We start from the raw sequence: 16,667 nt of genomic DNA on the forward strand, positions 1-16,667 counted from the left end.
GCGGCAGCAAACCTGGAGGAGCTGACAGGAAGCCAGGCTGATTTACATATTATGCTAATTAGGATCGCGAGAACCTTTCAGATCCTCTTTGCAGATGGTTTGCAGATTTGTGCCCAGCTTTGGGTTTATTTGTTATCTTTTCGCCCGGTAATAATTGGTGCAAGATGGGAAAACTGGGAAGTTTAATCCATAATACAGCTGTCAAAGAGGGGACAAACGTGGGGAACGCAATTTTCCTCCATAATGCCAATATTTGGTTAATTGATGCTGGGTGGTGCTTCCTGGGGTATTTTTGGGAGGAGAAGGGGCTGAGCAGCTCAAAAAAGGGAATGGTGTCCCCACCCATGGACATCATTCCTTGGATGGGTTTGTTCTTGGGAGATTTTTGCTCTCATGCCCAAAAAATTCCATCCTTTGGCACTGAGATGGTAACACAACTTCTTCCAGGTAGATTTAAACGGGATTTTTTGTGTTGTTTTTTTGGAGCTTGTGGAAGCTGTGGGGGAGAGGTGGAAAAGCCCAGCTCAGCTCCTCTAAGGAAGAACCTCTTCCCTTTTCTTTGTCTTCCTAAATTATGAGAGAACTGGGAAAGCTCTTGTCTGTGCAATCCCTCCCGCCTGCAGCACCTGACCCTCCCCATCCCACCAGCTCGGGATGACCCTGCAGCTCCTCCTGCCCTTGGATAACACCAGTAGCCAGTGGATGATGATTAATATGAATTAACGTGCTCATTATTGCTGTTCCCAGGTGCTCGTGGCCTCTCCTCCCCCCTGCCCAGGTGTGATGGAGATGCAGGAGGTGCTCCTGCAGCTCTGGGGGCAGGTGGCCAGGCTGCAGGAGCTGTGCTCGGAGCAGGGGCAGCTCCTCCGGAGGCTGAGGGCCAGGAAGGGACCGGTCCTGGGTGAGTGGGACCTGCGGGGTCCTCAGACGGCACATTGGGGTCATTCCCACTTTTATCCTGCAGGGTCATTCCCACCTCGGTCCTGGCAGGGTCATTCCCACTTTTATCCTGGCAGGGTCTTTGGTCCTGGCAGGGTCATTGGTCCTGGCAGGGTCATTCCCACATTTATCCCGATTGGGTGAATCCCACCTCAGTCCTGGCAGGGTCATTCCCAGCTTTATCCTGGCAGGTTCATGCCCACCTCGGTCCTGGAAGGGTTATTGGTCCTGGCTGGGTCACTCCCACTTTTATCCTGTAAGGTCATTCCCACTTTTGTCCTGCAGGGCCATTCCCACTTTTATCCTGGCAAGGTCATCCCCACCTCGGTCCTGGAAGGGTTATTGGTCCTGGCTGGATCATTCCCACATTTATCCTGCAGGGTCATTCCCACCTTGGTCTTGGTGCCCTCAGAAGTTCCTCTGGTGGGGTAAAGGGGCTTGGAGCAGGAACGTGCCCTGAGCCCCTCGTGGCTTTGGGTGCTGCTGCTCAGGGACACTCCTGCTCCTGGGACCATCAGTTGGAGAGGGTGGGAGAAGGGCTGGGGAGGATCTACAGCCCAAAAAACACCCAGGAACCCTCTGGTTTTCCAAGGATTCCCCCTCTCCGTGCTCTCCTCTCCCCCCCAAACACTCACAGCACCCCCACGGGGTCTGGCACCATTTCCCCAACCCTAAAATGGGAATTTTGTGGTCAGGAGGGATTAGTTTGGACAAAGCTGTGCTGGGAAACTGCAGCCTCCCTGCCCTGGGGCTCCCTCCTCTCCACCTGCGTCCTGCCAGGACTTGAACCAAAGCCTTTCCTGGGATGAACCTGGAGTTTGGGAGCATGGGGATGTCCCGGTCTCCTGAGGGAGCTGATGGTCCCCCAGCCCTCCTGGCTGTCCTCAGTGTCCTTTCTCTGGTGGCCCAGAGGGGACAGGTGAGCTCTGCCAGCCCAGGGGTTCCCCAAGCCCAATGGGGAGAACAGAGCAATGGAAAGAGAGAAAAATCCCTTTGAATTCCCGGGATGAATTCCAGGAATGAGCCAGGGGGGCTCCCTCCTCTCCACCCATGTCCTGCCAGGACTTGAACCAAATCCTTTCCTGGGATGAACCTGGAATTTGGGAGCATGGGGATGTCCCGGTCTCCTGAGGGAGCTGATGGTCCCCCAGCCCTCCTGGCTGTCCTCAGTGTCCTTTCTCTGGTGGCCCTGGAGAGCTCTGTTTTCCCCAAGCCCAAGGAGAAAACAGAGCAATGGAAAGAGAGAAAAACCCCTTTGAATTGCCAGCAATGACCCCTCTGCCTCTCTCTCTCCCAAAGACATCCCGGTGTCGCTGCCTGTCCAGTGCACGGAGGATGTGGGGACAGGGGACGGGCAAAGGTCACCTGAGAGCCACCAAAGCCACCCAGGAGCTCCGACATCCTCCACGGCCCACATGGAGGGCTCTGCCTGTGCCATGGGACAGCTCCAGGCCACCAAGAGGCTCCCCCCGAGCCCTGGGCACGGCGCAGGAGCCGCAGGAGCCGCAGGTCCTGGCAGCACCGAGGGGGAGAAGGGGGAAGCGCCCGCCTGCGGGAGAACCTGGATCCTCCCGGTGCCCTGGGAAGGAGGGAGAGCTCCCTGCAGCCCTCGGGAGCTGGAGACACTAAACCCAGGGGCTGGGGGCTCCTTCCCAAACCTTCTGGATCTCTACGAAGCCCCTGAAGTGCTTGAGAGGGAAGAGGCTCCCGGGGATGTGGCTCTGGTGGAGATCCGAGGGCCTGTGAAGGTAACGGGGGGAATTCAGGCCATGGCATCAGGGACCCTTCACCCTGGGCACGTGGGAAGTGTGGCAGAGTGGGGTTATTTCCCTAAAAAGTCTCTGGGCACCCAATTTTCTGGTTCCCAGGGGATTTGGGCATGGGAAAGTCCCTGAGGTCCGTCTGTCCAGCCAGGACGTCCCTCCTGTGACCCTCATGGAGGCTTTGGGGATCCCTTGGAGGAGTCAGCTGGGGGGAAAATTCTCCCAGCCTCCTTTGAATCTTCCAATTAAACAGCTCTAAAGCATTTCCTTCATTCTCTCTGATCTCCATACCCCAAAGCACATTTCCAAATAATTCCAAACGATTCCTGTCATTCTGAAAGGATTCATAAAGACCTCCCTGAGCTCTGGCCCCTCCTGGTGAACCTTCACCCCAATCCTGGCCTTCCTACCCAGGGTCCCTGGGATGCCAAACCCATTTTCTTTCATTCCTTTTCTTAAATGAAGCCCTTAAAAATTCTTTAATGGCTTCAGGGGCTGGGTATTCCTGGGGATAACTCTGATTTTGGGCAGGATTTGGGAGGGAGTTTTTGAAGGAGAAGGGGGAAGTGGAGCTGTGTCCGTCTGGGGCCCATCAGATGACGATGGCACAGGGACAGGTGACAAATGTGCTCCAGTTTGCTGCTCAAAGCCAATTTTCCTGCTGGTTTGGCCCATGAGAAGCACTGGGGAGCCACACAGACATGGGATTGTCCAGTGGGATGTACCGAGGGTGGAGCAAGGGGCAGCTCGAGCTCCCCCAAGCTCCAGCCCAGCCCTTTTTGGGTGGGATCAGGCTCTGGGGGCTGCTCCAGGGTGCTCCTGGGGGTTTCTCTGTCCCAAAATCCCCCTTTTCCTCCCAGACCTGCTGGACTCCGGGCTGGGTGCTGGAGGAGGGGACGCTCAGCCCCAGCGCTGAGGCTGCCCCGGGCTGTGAGCTGTGCCAGGAGCTTCTCCCCTCGGAGGCAGCAGGACACGCGGAATATCTGAGCCACCTGCTGCTCCACCTGGAGTAGGACTCGTCCTCCCAGTGGGAAATCCATGGATCTGTACCCTGAGCCACGGGACAGACTCTGGACATTTCCACGGGACAAACTCTGGACATTTCCATGGAACAGGCTCTGGACATTTCCACAGGACAGACTCTGGACATTTCCACAGGACAGACTCTGGACATTTCCACGGGACAAACTCTGGACATTTCCATGGAAAGACTCTGGACATTTCCCATTTCCACGGGACAGGCTCTGGACATTTCCACAGGACAGACTCTGGACATTTCCATGTGAAAGGAAGGCTCTGGACATTTCCACAGGACACGCTCTGGACATTTCCACGGGACAGACTCTGGACATTTCCACAGGACAAACTCTGGACATTTCCATGGAAAGACTCTGGACATTTCCATGGGACAAACTCTGGACATTTCCACGGGACAGACTCTGGACATTTCCCATTTCCATGGAACAGACTCTGGACATTTCCACAGGACAAACTCTGGACATTTCCATGGGAAAGGCTCTGGACATTTCCATGAAACAGGCTCTGGACATTTCCCATTTCCATGGAAGAGGCTCTGGACATTTCCACAGGACAGACTCTGGACATTTCCCATTTCCAGGGGACAGACTCTGGACATTTCCAGGTGGGACTCAATGGCCTCGGGGGCTCCTCCAGCCCTGGGGCTGATGAGGATTCTGGGCTGCTGCTGCTGGTTTGGACTGGGAGCAGTTTCCACGTTCCCCATCCGTCTCCATTCTCCTGGGAATGTGGTCCCAGCTTTGGATCACCCTGGATGTGTTCTGTTATTGATCCCTGTGGATATTGAAGCTGATCCCATCCTGGGGTCTGGAGGTGTGAGGGGGGAGCTGTAAATCCTGGGAAAAGGGAATTCCTCAAAATTTGCCTTTGACTGAGTGGAAATGAATCTTCCATAAACACTTAGGGATGCTTGGGAAGGCACGTTGGCTTTTTCTGGGAGTTTGGAAGGTTGGGTGGGACAATCTCAAGGTTTTTGGGGTCACTAAGAATTATTTTAATTCATGAATAGGAATTTGAGTATTTTATAGCATTTCCATCAGTGATATCCAATTCCCAAAGGAATTCACTGCAACACTGAAGAAATTGAGGCACAAAGCATCAGTTCCCAATCCCTCTTTTCCTTTGGAAAAATCTCATCTTAGGCTTTTCTATTTTGCAAGTTTCTCCCAAAGTGGATTTGGCATCTCCAGTTTGAGGAAACTTGTGTTGAAATGAAGAGCCAGGTTCTCCTCTAATTCCAGGGATTGGGAAGAATTGGAATCTTCAGCTCAAACACCTCCTCTTTGGCAGCCAGAAAAGCCAGGAGTGAAGTTTCTTCCCCAAAACAGAGCCACGTTAATGGATTTATTAATGACAAACTTCTGTGCGTCCCCAGGGTCCCTGGAACCATTTCCCAAGAGAAATCCCACAACTTTTCTTTCAACAGCAGCTTTGACCTTGGATTCTCCATCCATGTGGATCTTGGAGCGGCTTCCAGCCCTGGGTAGAACCAGGGCCTTTATTTCACTGAAAATTGGTTTTCTCGGGGTTTTCTCAGGGTTTTCTTGGGGTTTTCTCGGGGTTTTCTCCACACCACAATGAACTTTCCCACCACCATCTCCTGCTCCAAGTTTCCTCCTGTGGCTCCTCAAATTAATTTGGATTATTTGATGATTATTTGAGGGTTTTATGCTCTTCTTAGGGGAGAAACCCTCATTTCCCAGGCGAATCCCTGGAAGCTGCAGCCCCAAAGCTGGAGCAATTTATTCCCATGGGTTGGAGCTGGCCAGGAGGGGAGGGACCCATCCTCACCCAGGAAATGGAATTCCCAAAGCAGGAGCACAGATGGTTTTTATCAGACTCAAAACTCCTGGTGTGGGGCTGGTGCAGCTCCAAAATGCCCAAAATGCTGTGGAAAATCCCCCTGGGAGCCTTTGGTCGGAGGGAATGTTGAGCCCAGGAGGGGCAGCAGTGAAAGCTCCACCAGCCCAGCCTCCCTCGAGGACATTTTTAGTGTGGGGGCAATTAATCCCCCCCCCCCCCCTTCCAGATGTTCCCCAGGGATCTGGAATTTCCCTTTTGGATCTGCAGGGCAGGAAGGTGCCCTGGCTCCAAAATAGCTTTAATTGCAGGGTGCTGGTGGGGCCGTGGGTGGGCTGTGGCTGCTGGGGCCAGCCTGGGCTCCAGGTGGGTGGGAGCTGTTTTGGAGCTGGGTCAGGGCAGGTTCCCGGCAGGAGAAGTTGGGAAATCGGGAGTGGGTGAAGCTGTGCCAGGAGAACTCAGGGGAAGGGAGCCCCACTCTTGTTCTCCAAGCAGGGATGGAGATGCTGATGGTGCTCCTGGGGAAACCACAGCAGCAAAAACGCAGCTGGAAATGGGATTTTGGGTGGAAAATGTTCATTTTTGGAGGTTTCTAATTCAGGGTTTAGGCTGTGGGAGGGGGAAGGGGCTGCCCAGGTGCTGACATCGAGCCCTGGGCACGAATCTGTGCCCAAACAACCCCAAATTCCAACATCCAACTCCTTTGGGGCCACATTTTCAGAGGAGACAGAAGAAAGGAGGCTGGGGCAGGCTGGGGTTTCATCCCTTTCATGGGAAAGTGAGGAAAAAGGGAAATTTCCTGCCCAGGAATAGGATTTCTCTAAGGAAAAACTCTCTGGCTGCTGTGGTTGCCCCAAATCTTCTGGGAGCTGCTGGAAATGAGGGATGGGGGGGGGGGGGGGGGGGAGCCCATCTGTGCCACCAGCGAGGATGGGAAGTCATTAATGCCTCTGTTAATTAATAACTGCCCCTCGATTTCATCCCTCGCTAGGAGAAGGGAAATGTTCCGTGATCCTGCTGTGCTTGGACACGAGGAGGCAGAAACTGGAAATGGGATTAAAAAAAACCGAATCTCCAAGGAAGTCAGAGACTTCCAGGTGGTGTTTTGGGAGGAGTTGGAGGTGACAGCTCGACCCTCCCCAATTTCTGAACCTTCCCTGCTGGGACAAGGGGAATTTTGGGGAGCAAAAAAGGGCCAAGGGGAATTTTGGGGAGCAAAAAAGGGCCAAGGGGATTTTGGGGGAGCAAAGGGCTGGGTTTAGCCTCAGCTGGGGGAAAAGGGGGGTGGGAGGTGGTGGAGGGGGCCAGGAGGGGACATGGGGGTCTGAGGGGGAGGTTGTGGGGATTGGGAGATTCCTGAGGGGACGGGAGTGAGCTGGGGGGGGGGGGGTCAGGATGGGTCTGGGGGGGTCAGGATGGGTCTGGGGGGGTGCCAAGATGGATCTGGGGGGGTGAGGATGGTTTTGGGGGTACCAGGATGGTGCTGGGGGGGTCAGGATGGGTCTGGGGGGGTCAGGATGGTGCTGGGAGTACCAGGATGATGCTGGGGGGGTCAGGATGACCCTGGGGGGGGTTCAGGATGGTGTTGGGGGGGTCGGGATGGTGCTGGGGGGGTCAGGATGGTGTTGGGGGGGTCAGGATGGTGTTGAAGGTGATGCTGGGGAGGGGAACTGGGGGTGAAGCTGGGGAGGGTCTGGGGTGTCTGAGGGGATTTGGGGGTGACATTGGAGAGGATCTGAGGGGGAGGCTTGAGGGGATCAAGGAACGGTGAGAAGCAGAGTCAGGATGGTGCTGGGGGGGGTCAGAATGATGCTGGGGGGGGCAGGGTGGTTTTGGGGGGGGTCAAGATTGTGCTGGGGGGAGCCAGGATGGTTCTGGGGGTGTCAGGATGGCGCTGGGGGTACCAGGATGGTTTTGGGGGGGGTCAGGATGGAGCTGGGGGGAGCCAGGATGGAGCTGGAAGTGTCAGGATGGTTTTGGGGGTACCAGGATGGTACCAGGAGGTGCCAGGGTGGGCAGTGGCTCGGGAGGGGGCACCCCGGAGGGGCCGGGGAGATGCTGGGGGGATGGGGTGAGGGGGCAATCGGGGTGATGAGAGCGGGGCCGATCGGGGGATCCTGGGGCGCTGCTGCGGGCACCGGGGAGGGGGCAATGCCGGGGGGGGGGCGCTGAGTGCTGAAGGGAATGGGGGCGATCGGGGGGGGCTGGGGGTCAGCCGAGGGCAGGCGCTGGAGGGGGGATGCGGCTGATGCTGGGGGGCACCAGGAGGGTCCTGGGCACGGTTCGGAAGGGTCCGAGCGGGGCTGGGGAGGGGATCGGGGCTGGGGGCCGCAGGAAACCCGCGGGCATCGCCCCTCCCGGCCCTGCCTCCTCCTCCTCCTCCTCCTCCTCCTCCTCCTCCTCCTCCTCCTCCTCCTCCTCCTCCTGCTGCTGCTGCTGCCGCCGCCGGCCTGGGCGGGGTTTGGCCCCGGCACCGGCGATGCTGGAGCCGGTGTGAGCGGCACCGGCCCCCCCCTGGCCCCCGCCCCGGGGGGGTGCCCGGGCCCAGCCATGCCCGCCGGCAGCAACGAGCCCGATGGCATCCTCAGCTACCAGGTGGGGCCGGCGGGCGGGAGGTGCCCGGTGCCCCCGGGCCGGCCGGAGGATGCTCCGTGCCCGCTTCACTGCGGCATTTCCGACCGAGGGGGGGGAGAGGGGAGGATTCTGCAATGGGGGGGGGGCAAGGGGAGCGCGGAGGGGGGTGAAGGGCACCGGCGGGGGGGGAGGTGTCCGTGAATTGGGGTGCCGGGGGTGGGGGGTCCGGCCTCGCAAAGGGGGGGGGCTCGAGGTGGGCGCAGGAGGGAGGGGAAGGGGGGGAAGGGCACCTGCGTGGGGCTGCTGGGGGGTCCTCGCCGGGCCCCCCCCCGGCTCCTCCTCTGCATCTGCCTGTGCCTCCCCTCCCTCCTGCCCCCTCCCCCGAGCGGCTCTTGGGAGAGGAGACAAAGGCCACTGTCCCCGCCGAGCCCCGCCGAGCCCCGGCACTGTCCCCTCCTCCTGTCCTCCGGTCACTGTCCCCCTATCACTGCCACCGTGCACTGTCCCCCCCGTCACTGTCCCCCCATCCCCCGTCACTGTCCCCCCGTCACTGTCCCCCATCACTGCCCCCTATCACTGCCACCCTGCACTGTCCCCCCCCATCACTGTCCCCCCCGGTCACTGTCCCCCTGTCATAGCCACCTGTCATTGTCCCCCTGTCATTGTCCCCCCATTACTGCCACCCTGCACTGTCCCCCCCGGTCACTGTCCCCCCATCACTGTCCCCCCCCGGTCACTGTCCCCCCCATCCCCCATCACTGTCCCCCGTCACTGTCCCCCATCATTGTCTCCCTGTCCCCCCATCACTGTCCCCTATCACTGCCACCCTGCACTGTCCCCCCATCACTGTCCCCCCCGGTCACTGTCCCTCTGTCATAGCCACCTGTCATTGTCCCCCTGTCATTGTCCCCCCATTACTGCCACCCTGCACTGTCCCCCCCATCACTGTCCCCCTGTCACCGTCCCCGTGTCCTCCCCTGTCACTGTGCCCCCTGTCACTGTCCCCCTGTCACAGCCCCACAGTTTGGGGGGCTCAGGGGTTGTGCCCGTGCCTGGGCAGGAGGGGATAGGGGACACCAGGGCTGTGCCCCCCTTGGGCTGTCCCCCCTTGGGCTGTCCCCCCTTGGGCTGTGCCCCCTTGGGCTGTGCCCCCTTGGGCTGTGCCCCTTTGGGCTGTCCCCCCTTGGGCTGTGCCCCCCTTTGGGCTGTCCCCCCTTGGGCTGTCCCCCCTTGGGCTGTCCCCCCTTGGGCTGTGCCCCCTTGGGCTGTACCCCCTTGGGCTGTCCCCCCCTTTCAGCGTCTCCTTGTCCCTGTCCCCCCTGCCCGCCCCCTCCTCCCCCCCAGGACTGTCCGGAGCTGCTCTGGGTGGGAATTAATTAATGAGAGGTTGGGAATTAACGAATCTGCCCGGAAATCACTGCGTGAATGGAGTTTCTGTCCCCCTGCCCTGTGACCATGGTGTCCTGGGGATGTCCTGGCTGTGACCAGAGGGTCCCTCCCCAGCCCCGTTTTGGGGGTACAGAGACCCCTCCCCTCCCCCAGTCACAGCCGGGGGGTCCCTGGGGTGACACAGCCCAGGGGACCCCAGGGTTTTGTCCCAGGGGGATGGAGAGGGGTCAGGGGGGGTCTCTCTGCCACCTCAGCAGCCTCCAGGTTCCCCATGTAACCCTCATCCCATCAGAACAGTGGGTCAGTTATTAATTAATTATTAATTATTAATTACACCTCTGGCCAGGTGAGTGACATCAATCCTGCCAGCGCTGCTGGTGGCCGCTCCTGGTGTGCCCTGGGCTGGGGGCCAGGGGGGCTCAGGGCTGGTCCTGAGCCTCTGTTTGGGGCTTTTCCTCATCCTCAGTTACCCCAAAACATCCCCAGAGCAGGAGATTTTCATTCCTAACCTGAGGAGTTGCAGGGAGCCAGGGAAACTGAGGCAGGACCCCCAAAGATCCCTGTGGGGGACACAAAATCCCAACAAAATATGAATTTAGAGAGGGAGAGAGGACACACATGAGGAGGCAGAGACTGGAAAATGGGATGAAAAAAGGGCATTTCCAAGGAAGTCTGAGACTTCCAAGGGGTGTTTTGGGAAGAGTTGGAGGTGACAGCTCAACCCTCCCCAATTTCTGAACCTTTCCTGCTGGAACAAGGGGATTTTGGGGAGCAAAAAAGGGCCAAGGGGATTTTTGGGGAGCAAATAAGGGCCAAGGGGATTTTTGGGGAGCAAAGGGCCGGGTTTGGCCTCAGCTGGGAGCAAAGGGGGATGGGAGGTGGTGGAGGAGGCCAGGAGGGGACATGGGGTGGGAGATTGTGGGGTTTGGGAGGTTCCCAAAGGGATGTGACATGGAGGGGGATGGAAATGGCTTTTCCTGCCTCGCTCCAGCCATTCCTGATTTCATTCCTAGTAGCAACAATTCCTTTCAGTCCCCCCAGAAAACAACTTCCAGGCAGCCAAACTGAGGTTTTTTCCTTAGAAAACAGCAAATTGAAGCAAGTCTGGCTGATCTCAGACTCCAGGGTGAGCGATGCCAAGCTCAGCACCCCCCTTGCAGCCCAGTTTGGGTGATTTGGTGCTTGCCAGGCTGTTGGCAGTGGAGGAGGATGGAGAGGCAAGGCTGGTGCCCATCCAGGCATCCTGGGATAACCCCTGCTTTGGAGCCATGCCCCTTCCTGCTCCATCCCACCCCAAACCCACAGCCATAAATCCTCATCCCCCTGAATGTCCTTGGGGGAACAGCCCCTCCCAGTCTGTTGCTCCAGGACACGAAATAAAACTGGAATCTCCAAGGTAAAAAAGAGGGAAGATTGATTTCTGACTCCAACATTTATAGATTTTCAAAGGTGACAGTGGATTGGAGGATGACAGTGGACAAACCAACAGCCCATCAAGTTTCTCCTCCTCCATAAAAGAATCCAAAGCAATTAATTAGTTACATAAAATCCATAAGAAAGTTCATTGCAAAAAATATAAATATCAGAAGGCTGAAAAGAACTTAAAAAACCAGACCAACACTGAGTGGCCTGACTGGGACCGGGGCAGTTTGGAGGGGCAACATTTCCCTCACTGTGATTTTGGGGATGTGTCCAGGGAAGGGCCGTGGGATGTCAGAGCATCCCACCGCTGCCACCTGCCCCTCCTAAAGCTCCTGGAGCCTCAATCCTGGTTAATAACCCTCAGTGGGGCTCCGAGCTTGGTCCCGGCAGGATTTTCCCAGCCCAGCCCTCGGTGTCACCTTCCCCGGCCGGGCCATTTGACACCCGGGTCACCTTTCCGGGCAGGTGACCTCTGCCGGGAGCTCAGTGACGCAAACGACTCTGGAGGATGGAGATGCCGGATTCGCTCAGCTCGGGGAGCCAGGCAGAGCTGGAGAGGGAGGAGAGGAGAAATGGGGCTTGTCCGGAGCTTCAGGACAGGCTCTGGCTGATGGGGATCCCCCAAGGGATGGGGCTTGTGCTAAAGTGAGACCTTCCTGGAATTCCCTGATTTTCTGCAGGAAATTTGGATGGAAACAGCCCTGCCCGTGATGTTTCTTTTCCTGACAGTTTGTACCTCACTTTTTCATCTTGACTTTTTTTTTTCATCAAATAATTAAACCATCTATCTCTACATTATCCAAATCACTTATCATCAATACTTTCAATTAACCTTCCTCTACATTTCCTATTATTAAAAAAACCAATCAGCCACCATCATCACTCCACAACCACCCCCAAAGACATAGAATTAACCCCAGAACTACCCCCCCCAAAAAAACCCAAACATAAATAACATAAATACAAACCATGATGATAAATCATCAACCAATCACCCACCAAATTTTACGTCCTTGTAGCTTATAGAAAGCATGGCACTTATATCAGCTCTGGCTGATGAGGATCCCCCAAGGGATGGGGCTTGTGCCAAAGCGAGACCTTCCAGGAATTCCCTGATTTTCTGCAGGAAATTTGGATGGAAACCAGCCCTGCCCATGATGTTTCTTTTCCTGACAGTTTGAACCTAACTTTTTCTTTGGGAATTTGGGTTTAAAATCCACCCAAATGCTGATTGTCCTTCCCCTGGCAGGATGTGGTGTTTTCACCCCATTCTGCAGAATTTTCCATAAACCAGAGCTGGATTCTTCCCTTCCACTAGGTTTTCTGAGTGTGCAGAGTTTTGGGGAGTGTAAATAATCCTGGGTTGGCACCCTGGATTCTGATCCCGTCCCTTTTTGTCTCTGGAGCTGAGGGACACAAGGTGCCACCTTGTCCTGAGGGAATCTGACCCCTGATCCATCTGGAGTCCCCCAAAACCGGGGACTGACATGGGGATGAAGGAATGGCCTGGATGGGAAGGGACCCACGAGGTCACAGCAGTGGAACCGTGACCCTCTCTGGGAGAATCCCAGGGGCTCTGCTGGGGCTGTGCACCCCCTGATGGAGGGAAAACTCCTCCAAATCCTGCTGGAGCTTCCCTGGCGTGCAGGAGGGGAGGTTTGACAAAATGTCTTTTTGGGGAGAAAGAGGCTTGGATTGAGGGAGGATTGAATCTGCCCCTCCCAAATCCCTGTTCACTCCCGCTGCCACAGCTGTGCTCAAATTTGCCATTTTATTAAAATTCCCATTTTAAATTGTGATTTATCGAGCCCTTTCACCCTGTGCCTTTTCCAGGGTTGGGTTTAGTCCCTTTTGGTGGCTCTGGAGGGTGCTGGGAAGGGCAGGGGGGTGGTGATGGATGTCACTGGAGCGAGGACAGAAGAGCCACTGGCACAGGAAAATCCGGCTGCTGGGCAACATGGGGAGGGCAGGTCCAGGAGCAGGCAGGGGAAGTGTCATTCTGGTTTGATGTGTGCAGGAGTGGGTTAGCTGGTGTAAAGGTTTCACCTAAGAGGCTGGGGGAGAACAGGGCCAGGGAGACGAGTAGGGAGAGTATTAGTACGACACCTAGAATGTCTTTAGTGGTGCAGTATGGGTGGAAGGGGATTTTGTCGCAGTCTGAGGGGGTTATTTGAGCCTGTTTTGTGGAGGAAGGTGAGATGGACGAGTGTGAGGCCCACGATGATGAATGGGAGGAGGAAATGGAGGGCAAAGAATGGAGTTAGTGTGGGGTTATTGACAGAGAACCCACCTCAGGCTCATTTGACTAGCGTTTGTCCAATGTAGGGGATTGGACAAGGGAGTGACAGTGAACTCTGGAATTGATGCTCAGGCACCAGCAGTCATTCCCAGCAGGAATGTTTGCTCCTCTTCCTCATCAAACTCACCAGTGCCTGGGAGGGAGCCGAAGGTTTTCCATCCATTGGTTAAAGCAGGAATTTGGGGGGAGCAGATTCCCCAAGAGTTGTTCCAGCTGAAATCATAATCCATTATTTATTCTCCATTTTCCAATCACCTCATGGCATCATTATCAATACAAGGGCAGCGTCTGCCTGGTGGTGTTGGAAACTTTCCCTACAGATTCCAGCTGTGGTTGCTCTGAGCTGGTTGCCCAGGCATGGGGGAGCTCTTGCTCCTGGAATTTCATCCAGCAGCCCCTCCAGTTCCCCCAGTTCCCTCAGGATTTTGCTCCTTTTCCACCTTCACTTTCAGGAATCAATCTGGGTGTGGTTTTTGTTGTTTGAGTCATTTTTGGTCGCCATGATGGCATCAAGGCAAGGTTGGATCTCATCCACTCATCCCAAAGTTTCCCCTTCAGCCTTTAAATGAGGAATAATTGGACAACTGATGGAAAATATGGATTGTTGGGCATTTCAGGGTGTTTGTTTGCACAGATTTTTATGGGATTTTGGTTTTCTTGGGGGCACAAGGAGAGGGGAGGTGAGCAGTGGTGATTCTTTCCTTTAGTATTTGAAGGATAAAAGAATCATGGAATGGTTTGGGTTGGAAAACCATTGGACCATCCTGCTCCACCCCTCTGCCATGGACAGGGATACTTCCCATGAGCCCAGGTTGCTCAGAAATCTCAATTAAAAAATGGGAAATGCTGTTTTCCATGGGGAACTCACACCAAGGGGAGCCTGAGCCTCGGCAGGACCTTGAAGGATTTTGGAGGTCATTGGTGGCCACATCCCGTGGCCAAGAGCTGCCCAGGGAGTCCTACAGGAACCACGATGAGACCAAAAGTGGCTCTTTTCCCCCAGTTCCCTCAGGATTTTGCTCCTTTTCCACCTTCACTTTCAGGAATCAAAATCTGGGTGTGGTTTTTGTTGTTTGAATCATTTTTGGTCGCCATGATGGCATCAAGGCAAGTTGGACCTCATCCACTCATCCCAAATTTTCCCCTTCAGCCTTTAAATGAGGAATAATTGGACAACTGATGGAAAATATGGGTTATTGGGCATTGCAGGGTGTTTGTTTGCACAGATTTTTATGGGATTTTGGTTTTCTTGGGGGCACAAGGAGAGGGGAGGTGAGCAGTGGTGATTCTTTCCTTTAGTATTTGAAGGATAAAAGAATCATGGAATGGTTTGGGTTGGAAAACCATTGGACCATCCTGCTCCACCCCTCTGCCATGGACAGGGATACTTCCCATGAGCCCAGGTTGCTCAGAAATCTCAATTAAAAAATGGGAGATGCTGTTTTCCATGGGGAACTCACACCAAGGGGAGCCTGAGCCTCGGCAGGACCTTGAAGGATTTTGGAGGTCATTGGTGGCCACGTCCTGTGGCCAAGAGCCCCCCAGGGAGTCCTGCAGGAGCCACCCTGAGACCAAAAATGGCTCTTTTCCCCCAGCTTGGAAATCCCTGTGTATTTTTTCCTTTTTTAAGAAATCAAGCACAAAAACAAAGCAGGGGGTTGAGTACTTTTAGGTCTGAAATGCCCAAATTTGGGTCTGAAGTCCCTCTCCCCCCACAGTAACCCTTTCAGACTCCCATTGTGTACATAGATGGATTTATATGGGATTGGGAAAAGAACCTTCCACAAGTCCTTGTTTTTTGGGCTGTGCCTGGAGGAGAAGCCGTGATCCTCGTGGAATGGTGGATGGACAGGGAGCTCCACAGACCCATCCCCACGTTTTCCCTTCTTCTCCTCTCTAGAGACACGACGAGGAGGCCGTGATTGACCAGGGCAGGACGAGCAATGTGGTCAACATCCACTATGAGAAGGAGGAGCTGGAAGGTGAGATCCTGCAGGGATCCTGCTGAGATCCTGTTGGGATCCTGCTGAGAACTTGCTGGGATCCTGCTGGGATCCTGCTGACATCCTGCTGGAATCCCACTGAGATCCCGCTGAGATCCCACTGAAATCCTGCTGAGATCCTGCTGGGATCCTGCTGGGATCCTGCTGAGATCCTGTGGGGATCCTGCTGAGATCCTGCTGGAATCCCACTGAGATCCCACTGAAATCCTGCTGAGATCCTGCTGGGATCCTGCTGAGAACTTGCTGAGATCCCACTGAGATCCTGCTGAGATCCTGCTGAGATCCTGCTGGGATTCCGCTGAGATCCTGCTGGAATCCTGCTGGAGGAGCCACCAGGCCCTTGGAAAAAGTCCCTGCAATGTCTCCCTTGCCTGGTGTCACATCAAGAGCAGCAAAACCTGTTGTGGTTCTTGATTAAACAACAAATTATTGATTTATTTTTTAACGCAATGGCTTTTAAAGCCCTGGTGGAGGCCCGGTGTGAAATATCCACGGGGTTGGATAATTCCCATCTGCTTTTCCCACAGCAGCTGCTCCTGGCTTGGAGAGGGCAGGAGAATCATTTGATGTGGTGCAGATTCCCTGTTTTCCTCCTGGAGTTCATCGTCATGAGGCTCCTTTGAGCTTTCCTTGTCACCTTCTGCCATAAAAAGATTTCAAAACTATAATTATTGTATTATCTCCTGCTTAATGAGCAAATCTGAGGGTTGGTGGTCGTGGTGGTGTTGTCCAGCCCAAGCTGGAATTCAAGAAGGGTTTTGGTGCTATCAGGGCACATTTAGGTGACCCCAAGCCATCCCTTGGTGTGAAGCTTGAGTAAAACAGGCTTGGAAAAAAGGGCAGGTCTGGCAAAGTCAGGGATCCACTGAAATTTACATTAAGGGAAATCGCTGTGGGATTTTTGGGGTGTCCTTTGTGGGGCCTTGCTGAACCTTGCGGGTCCCTAAGGAGCTGCCCTGACTCTGTGGCTTCCTCCTGGGGTGGCTGTGCTGGCTGAGCCACCAATCATTGCCCCCACCCTGTTCTGCCAGGCCACCGGACCCTGTACGTGGGCGTGCGGATGCCGCTGGTGCGCCAGAGCCACCGGCACCACCGCGCCCACAGCCAGAAGCACCGGAAACGGGAGCGGGAGAAGGACGCGGTGCCCGCCGAGCAGGGATACCACTGTGAGTCCTCCTGGGGTGCCCACCATGCCACTGCCCAGCCAGGTCCCTGGGGACACTCTGTGGGGCTGTTTCACGGAGGAAAAGGGGCTTTTTTTAAAACAAGACTCCCCTTTTCCCAAAATTTTTTCTTGTTTTAGAGTTAAGTAAAATTAAAAAAAAAAAAATCTATGATGGATTTAGGGATCCTGGTGTAAAACTGGAGGTGTGGGGAAGGAAAGCAGGCCATCCTTATGGAGCTTGGGATGGAGGCTCCACTTTGCCCTGTGAGAGCCCA

The 16,667-nt window shown here is 55.3% G+C and overlaps 1 protein-coding gene across 1 annotated transcript in view; it reads left to right on the plus strand.

The window, feature by feature from the left end:
- Positions 1-7,957: 7,957 nt before the first annotated feature.
- SLC4A8 (solute carrier family 4 member 8) overlaps positions 7,958-16,667 on the plus strand; it is a 31,614-nt gene continuing 22,904 nt past the window's right edge. Inside the window, exons 1-3 of the mRNA XM_054649134.2 lie at positions 7,958-8,135; positions 15,125-15,206; positions 16,259-16,393. Of these exons, the coding sequence (XP_054505109.2) occupies positions 8,091-8,135; positions 15,125-15,206; positions 16,259-16,393 (262 nt within the window). The 5' untranslated portion in view covers positions 7,958-8,090. The remainder of the gene's footprint in view (positions 8,136-15,124; positions 15,207-16,258; positions 16,394-16,667) is intronic.

The sequence above is a fragment of the Agelaius phoeniceus genome, chromosome 35 (genome assembly GCF_051311805.1).
Source record: "Agelaius phoeniceus isolate bAgePho1 chromosome 35, bAgePho1.hap1, whole genome shotgun sequence".
Taxonomy (NCBI): Eukaryota; Metazoa; Chordata; class Aves; order Passeriformes; family Icteridae; genus Agelaius; species Agelaius phoeniceus.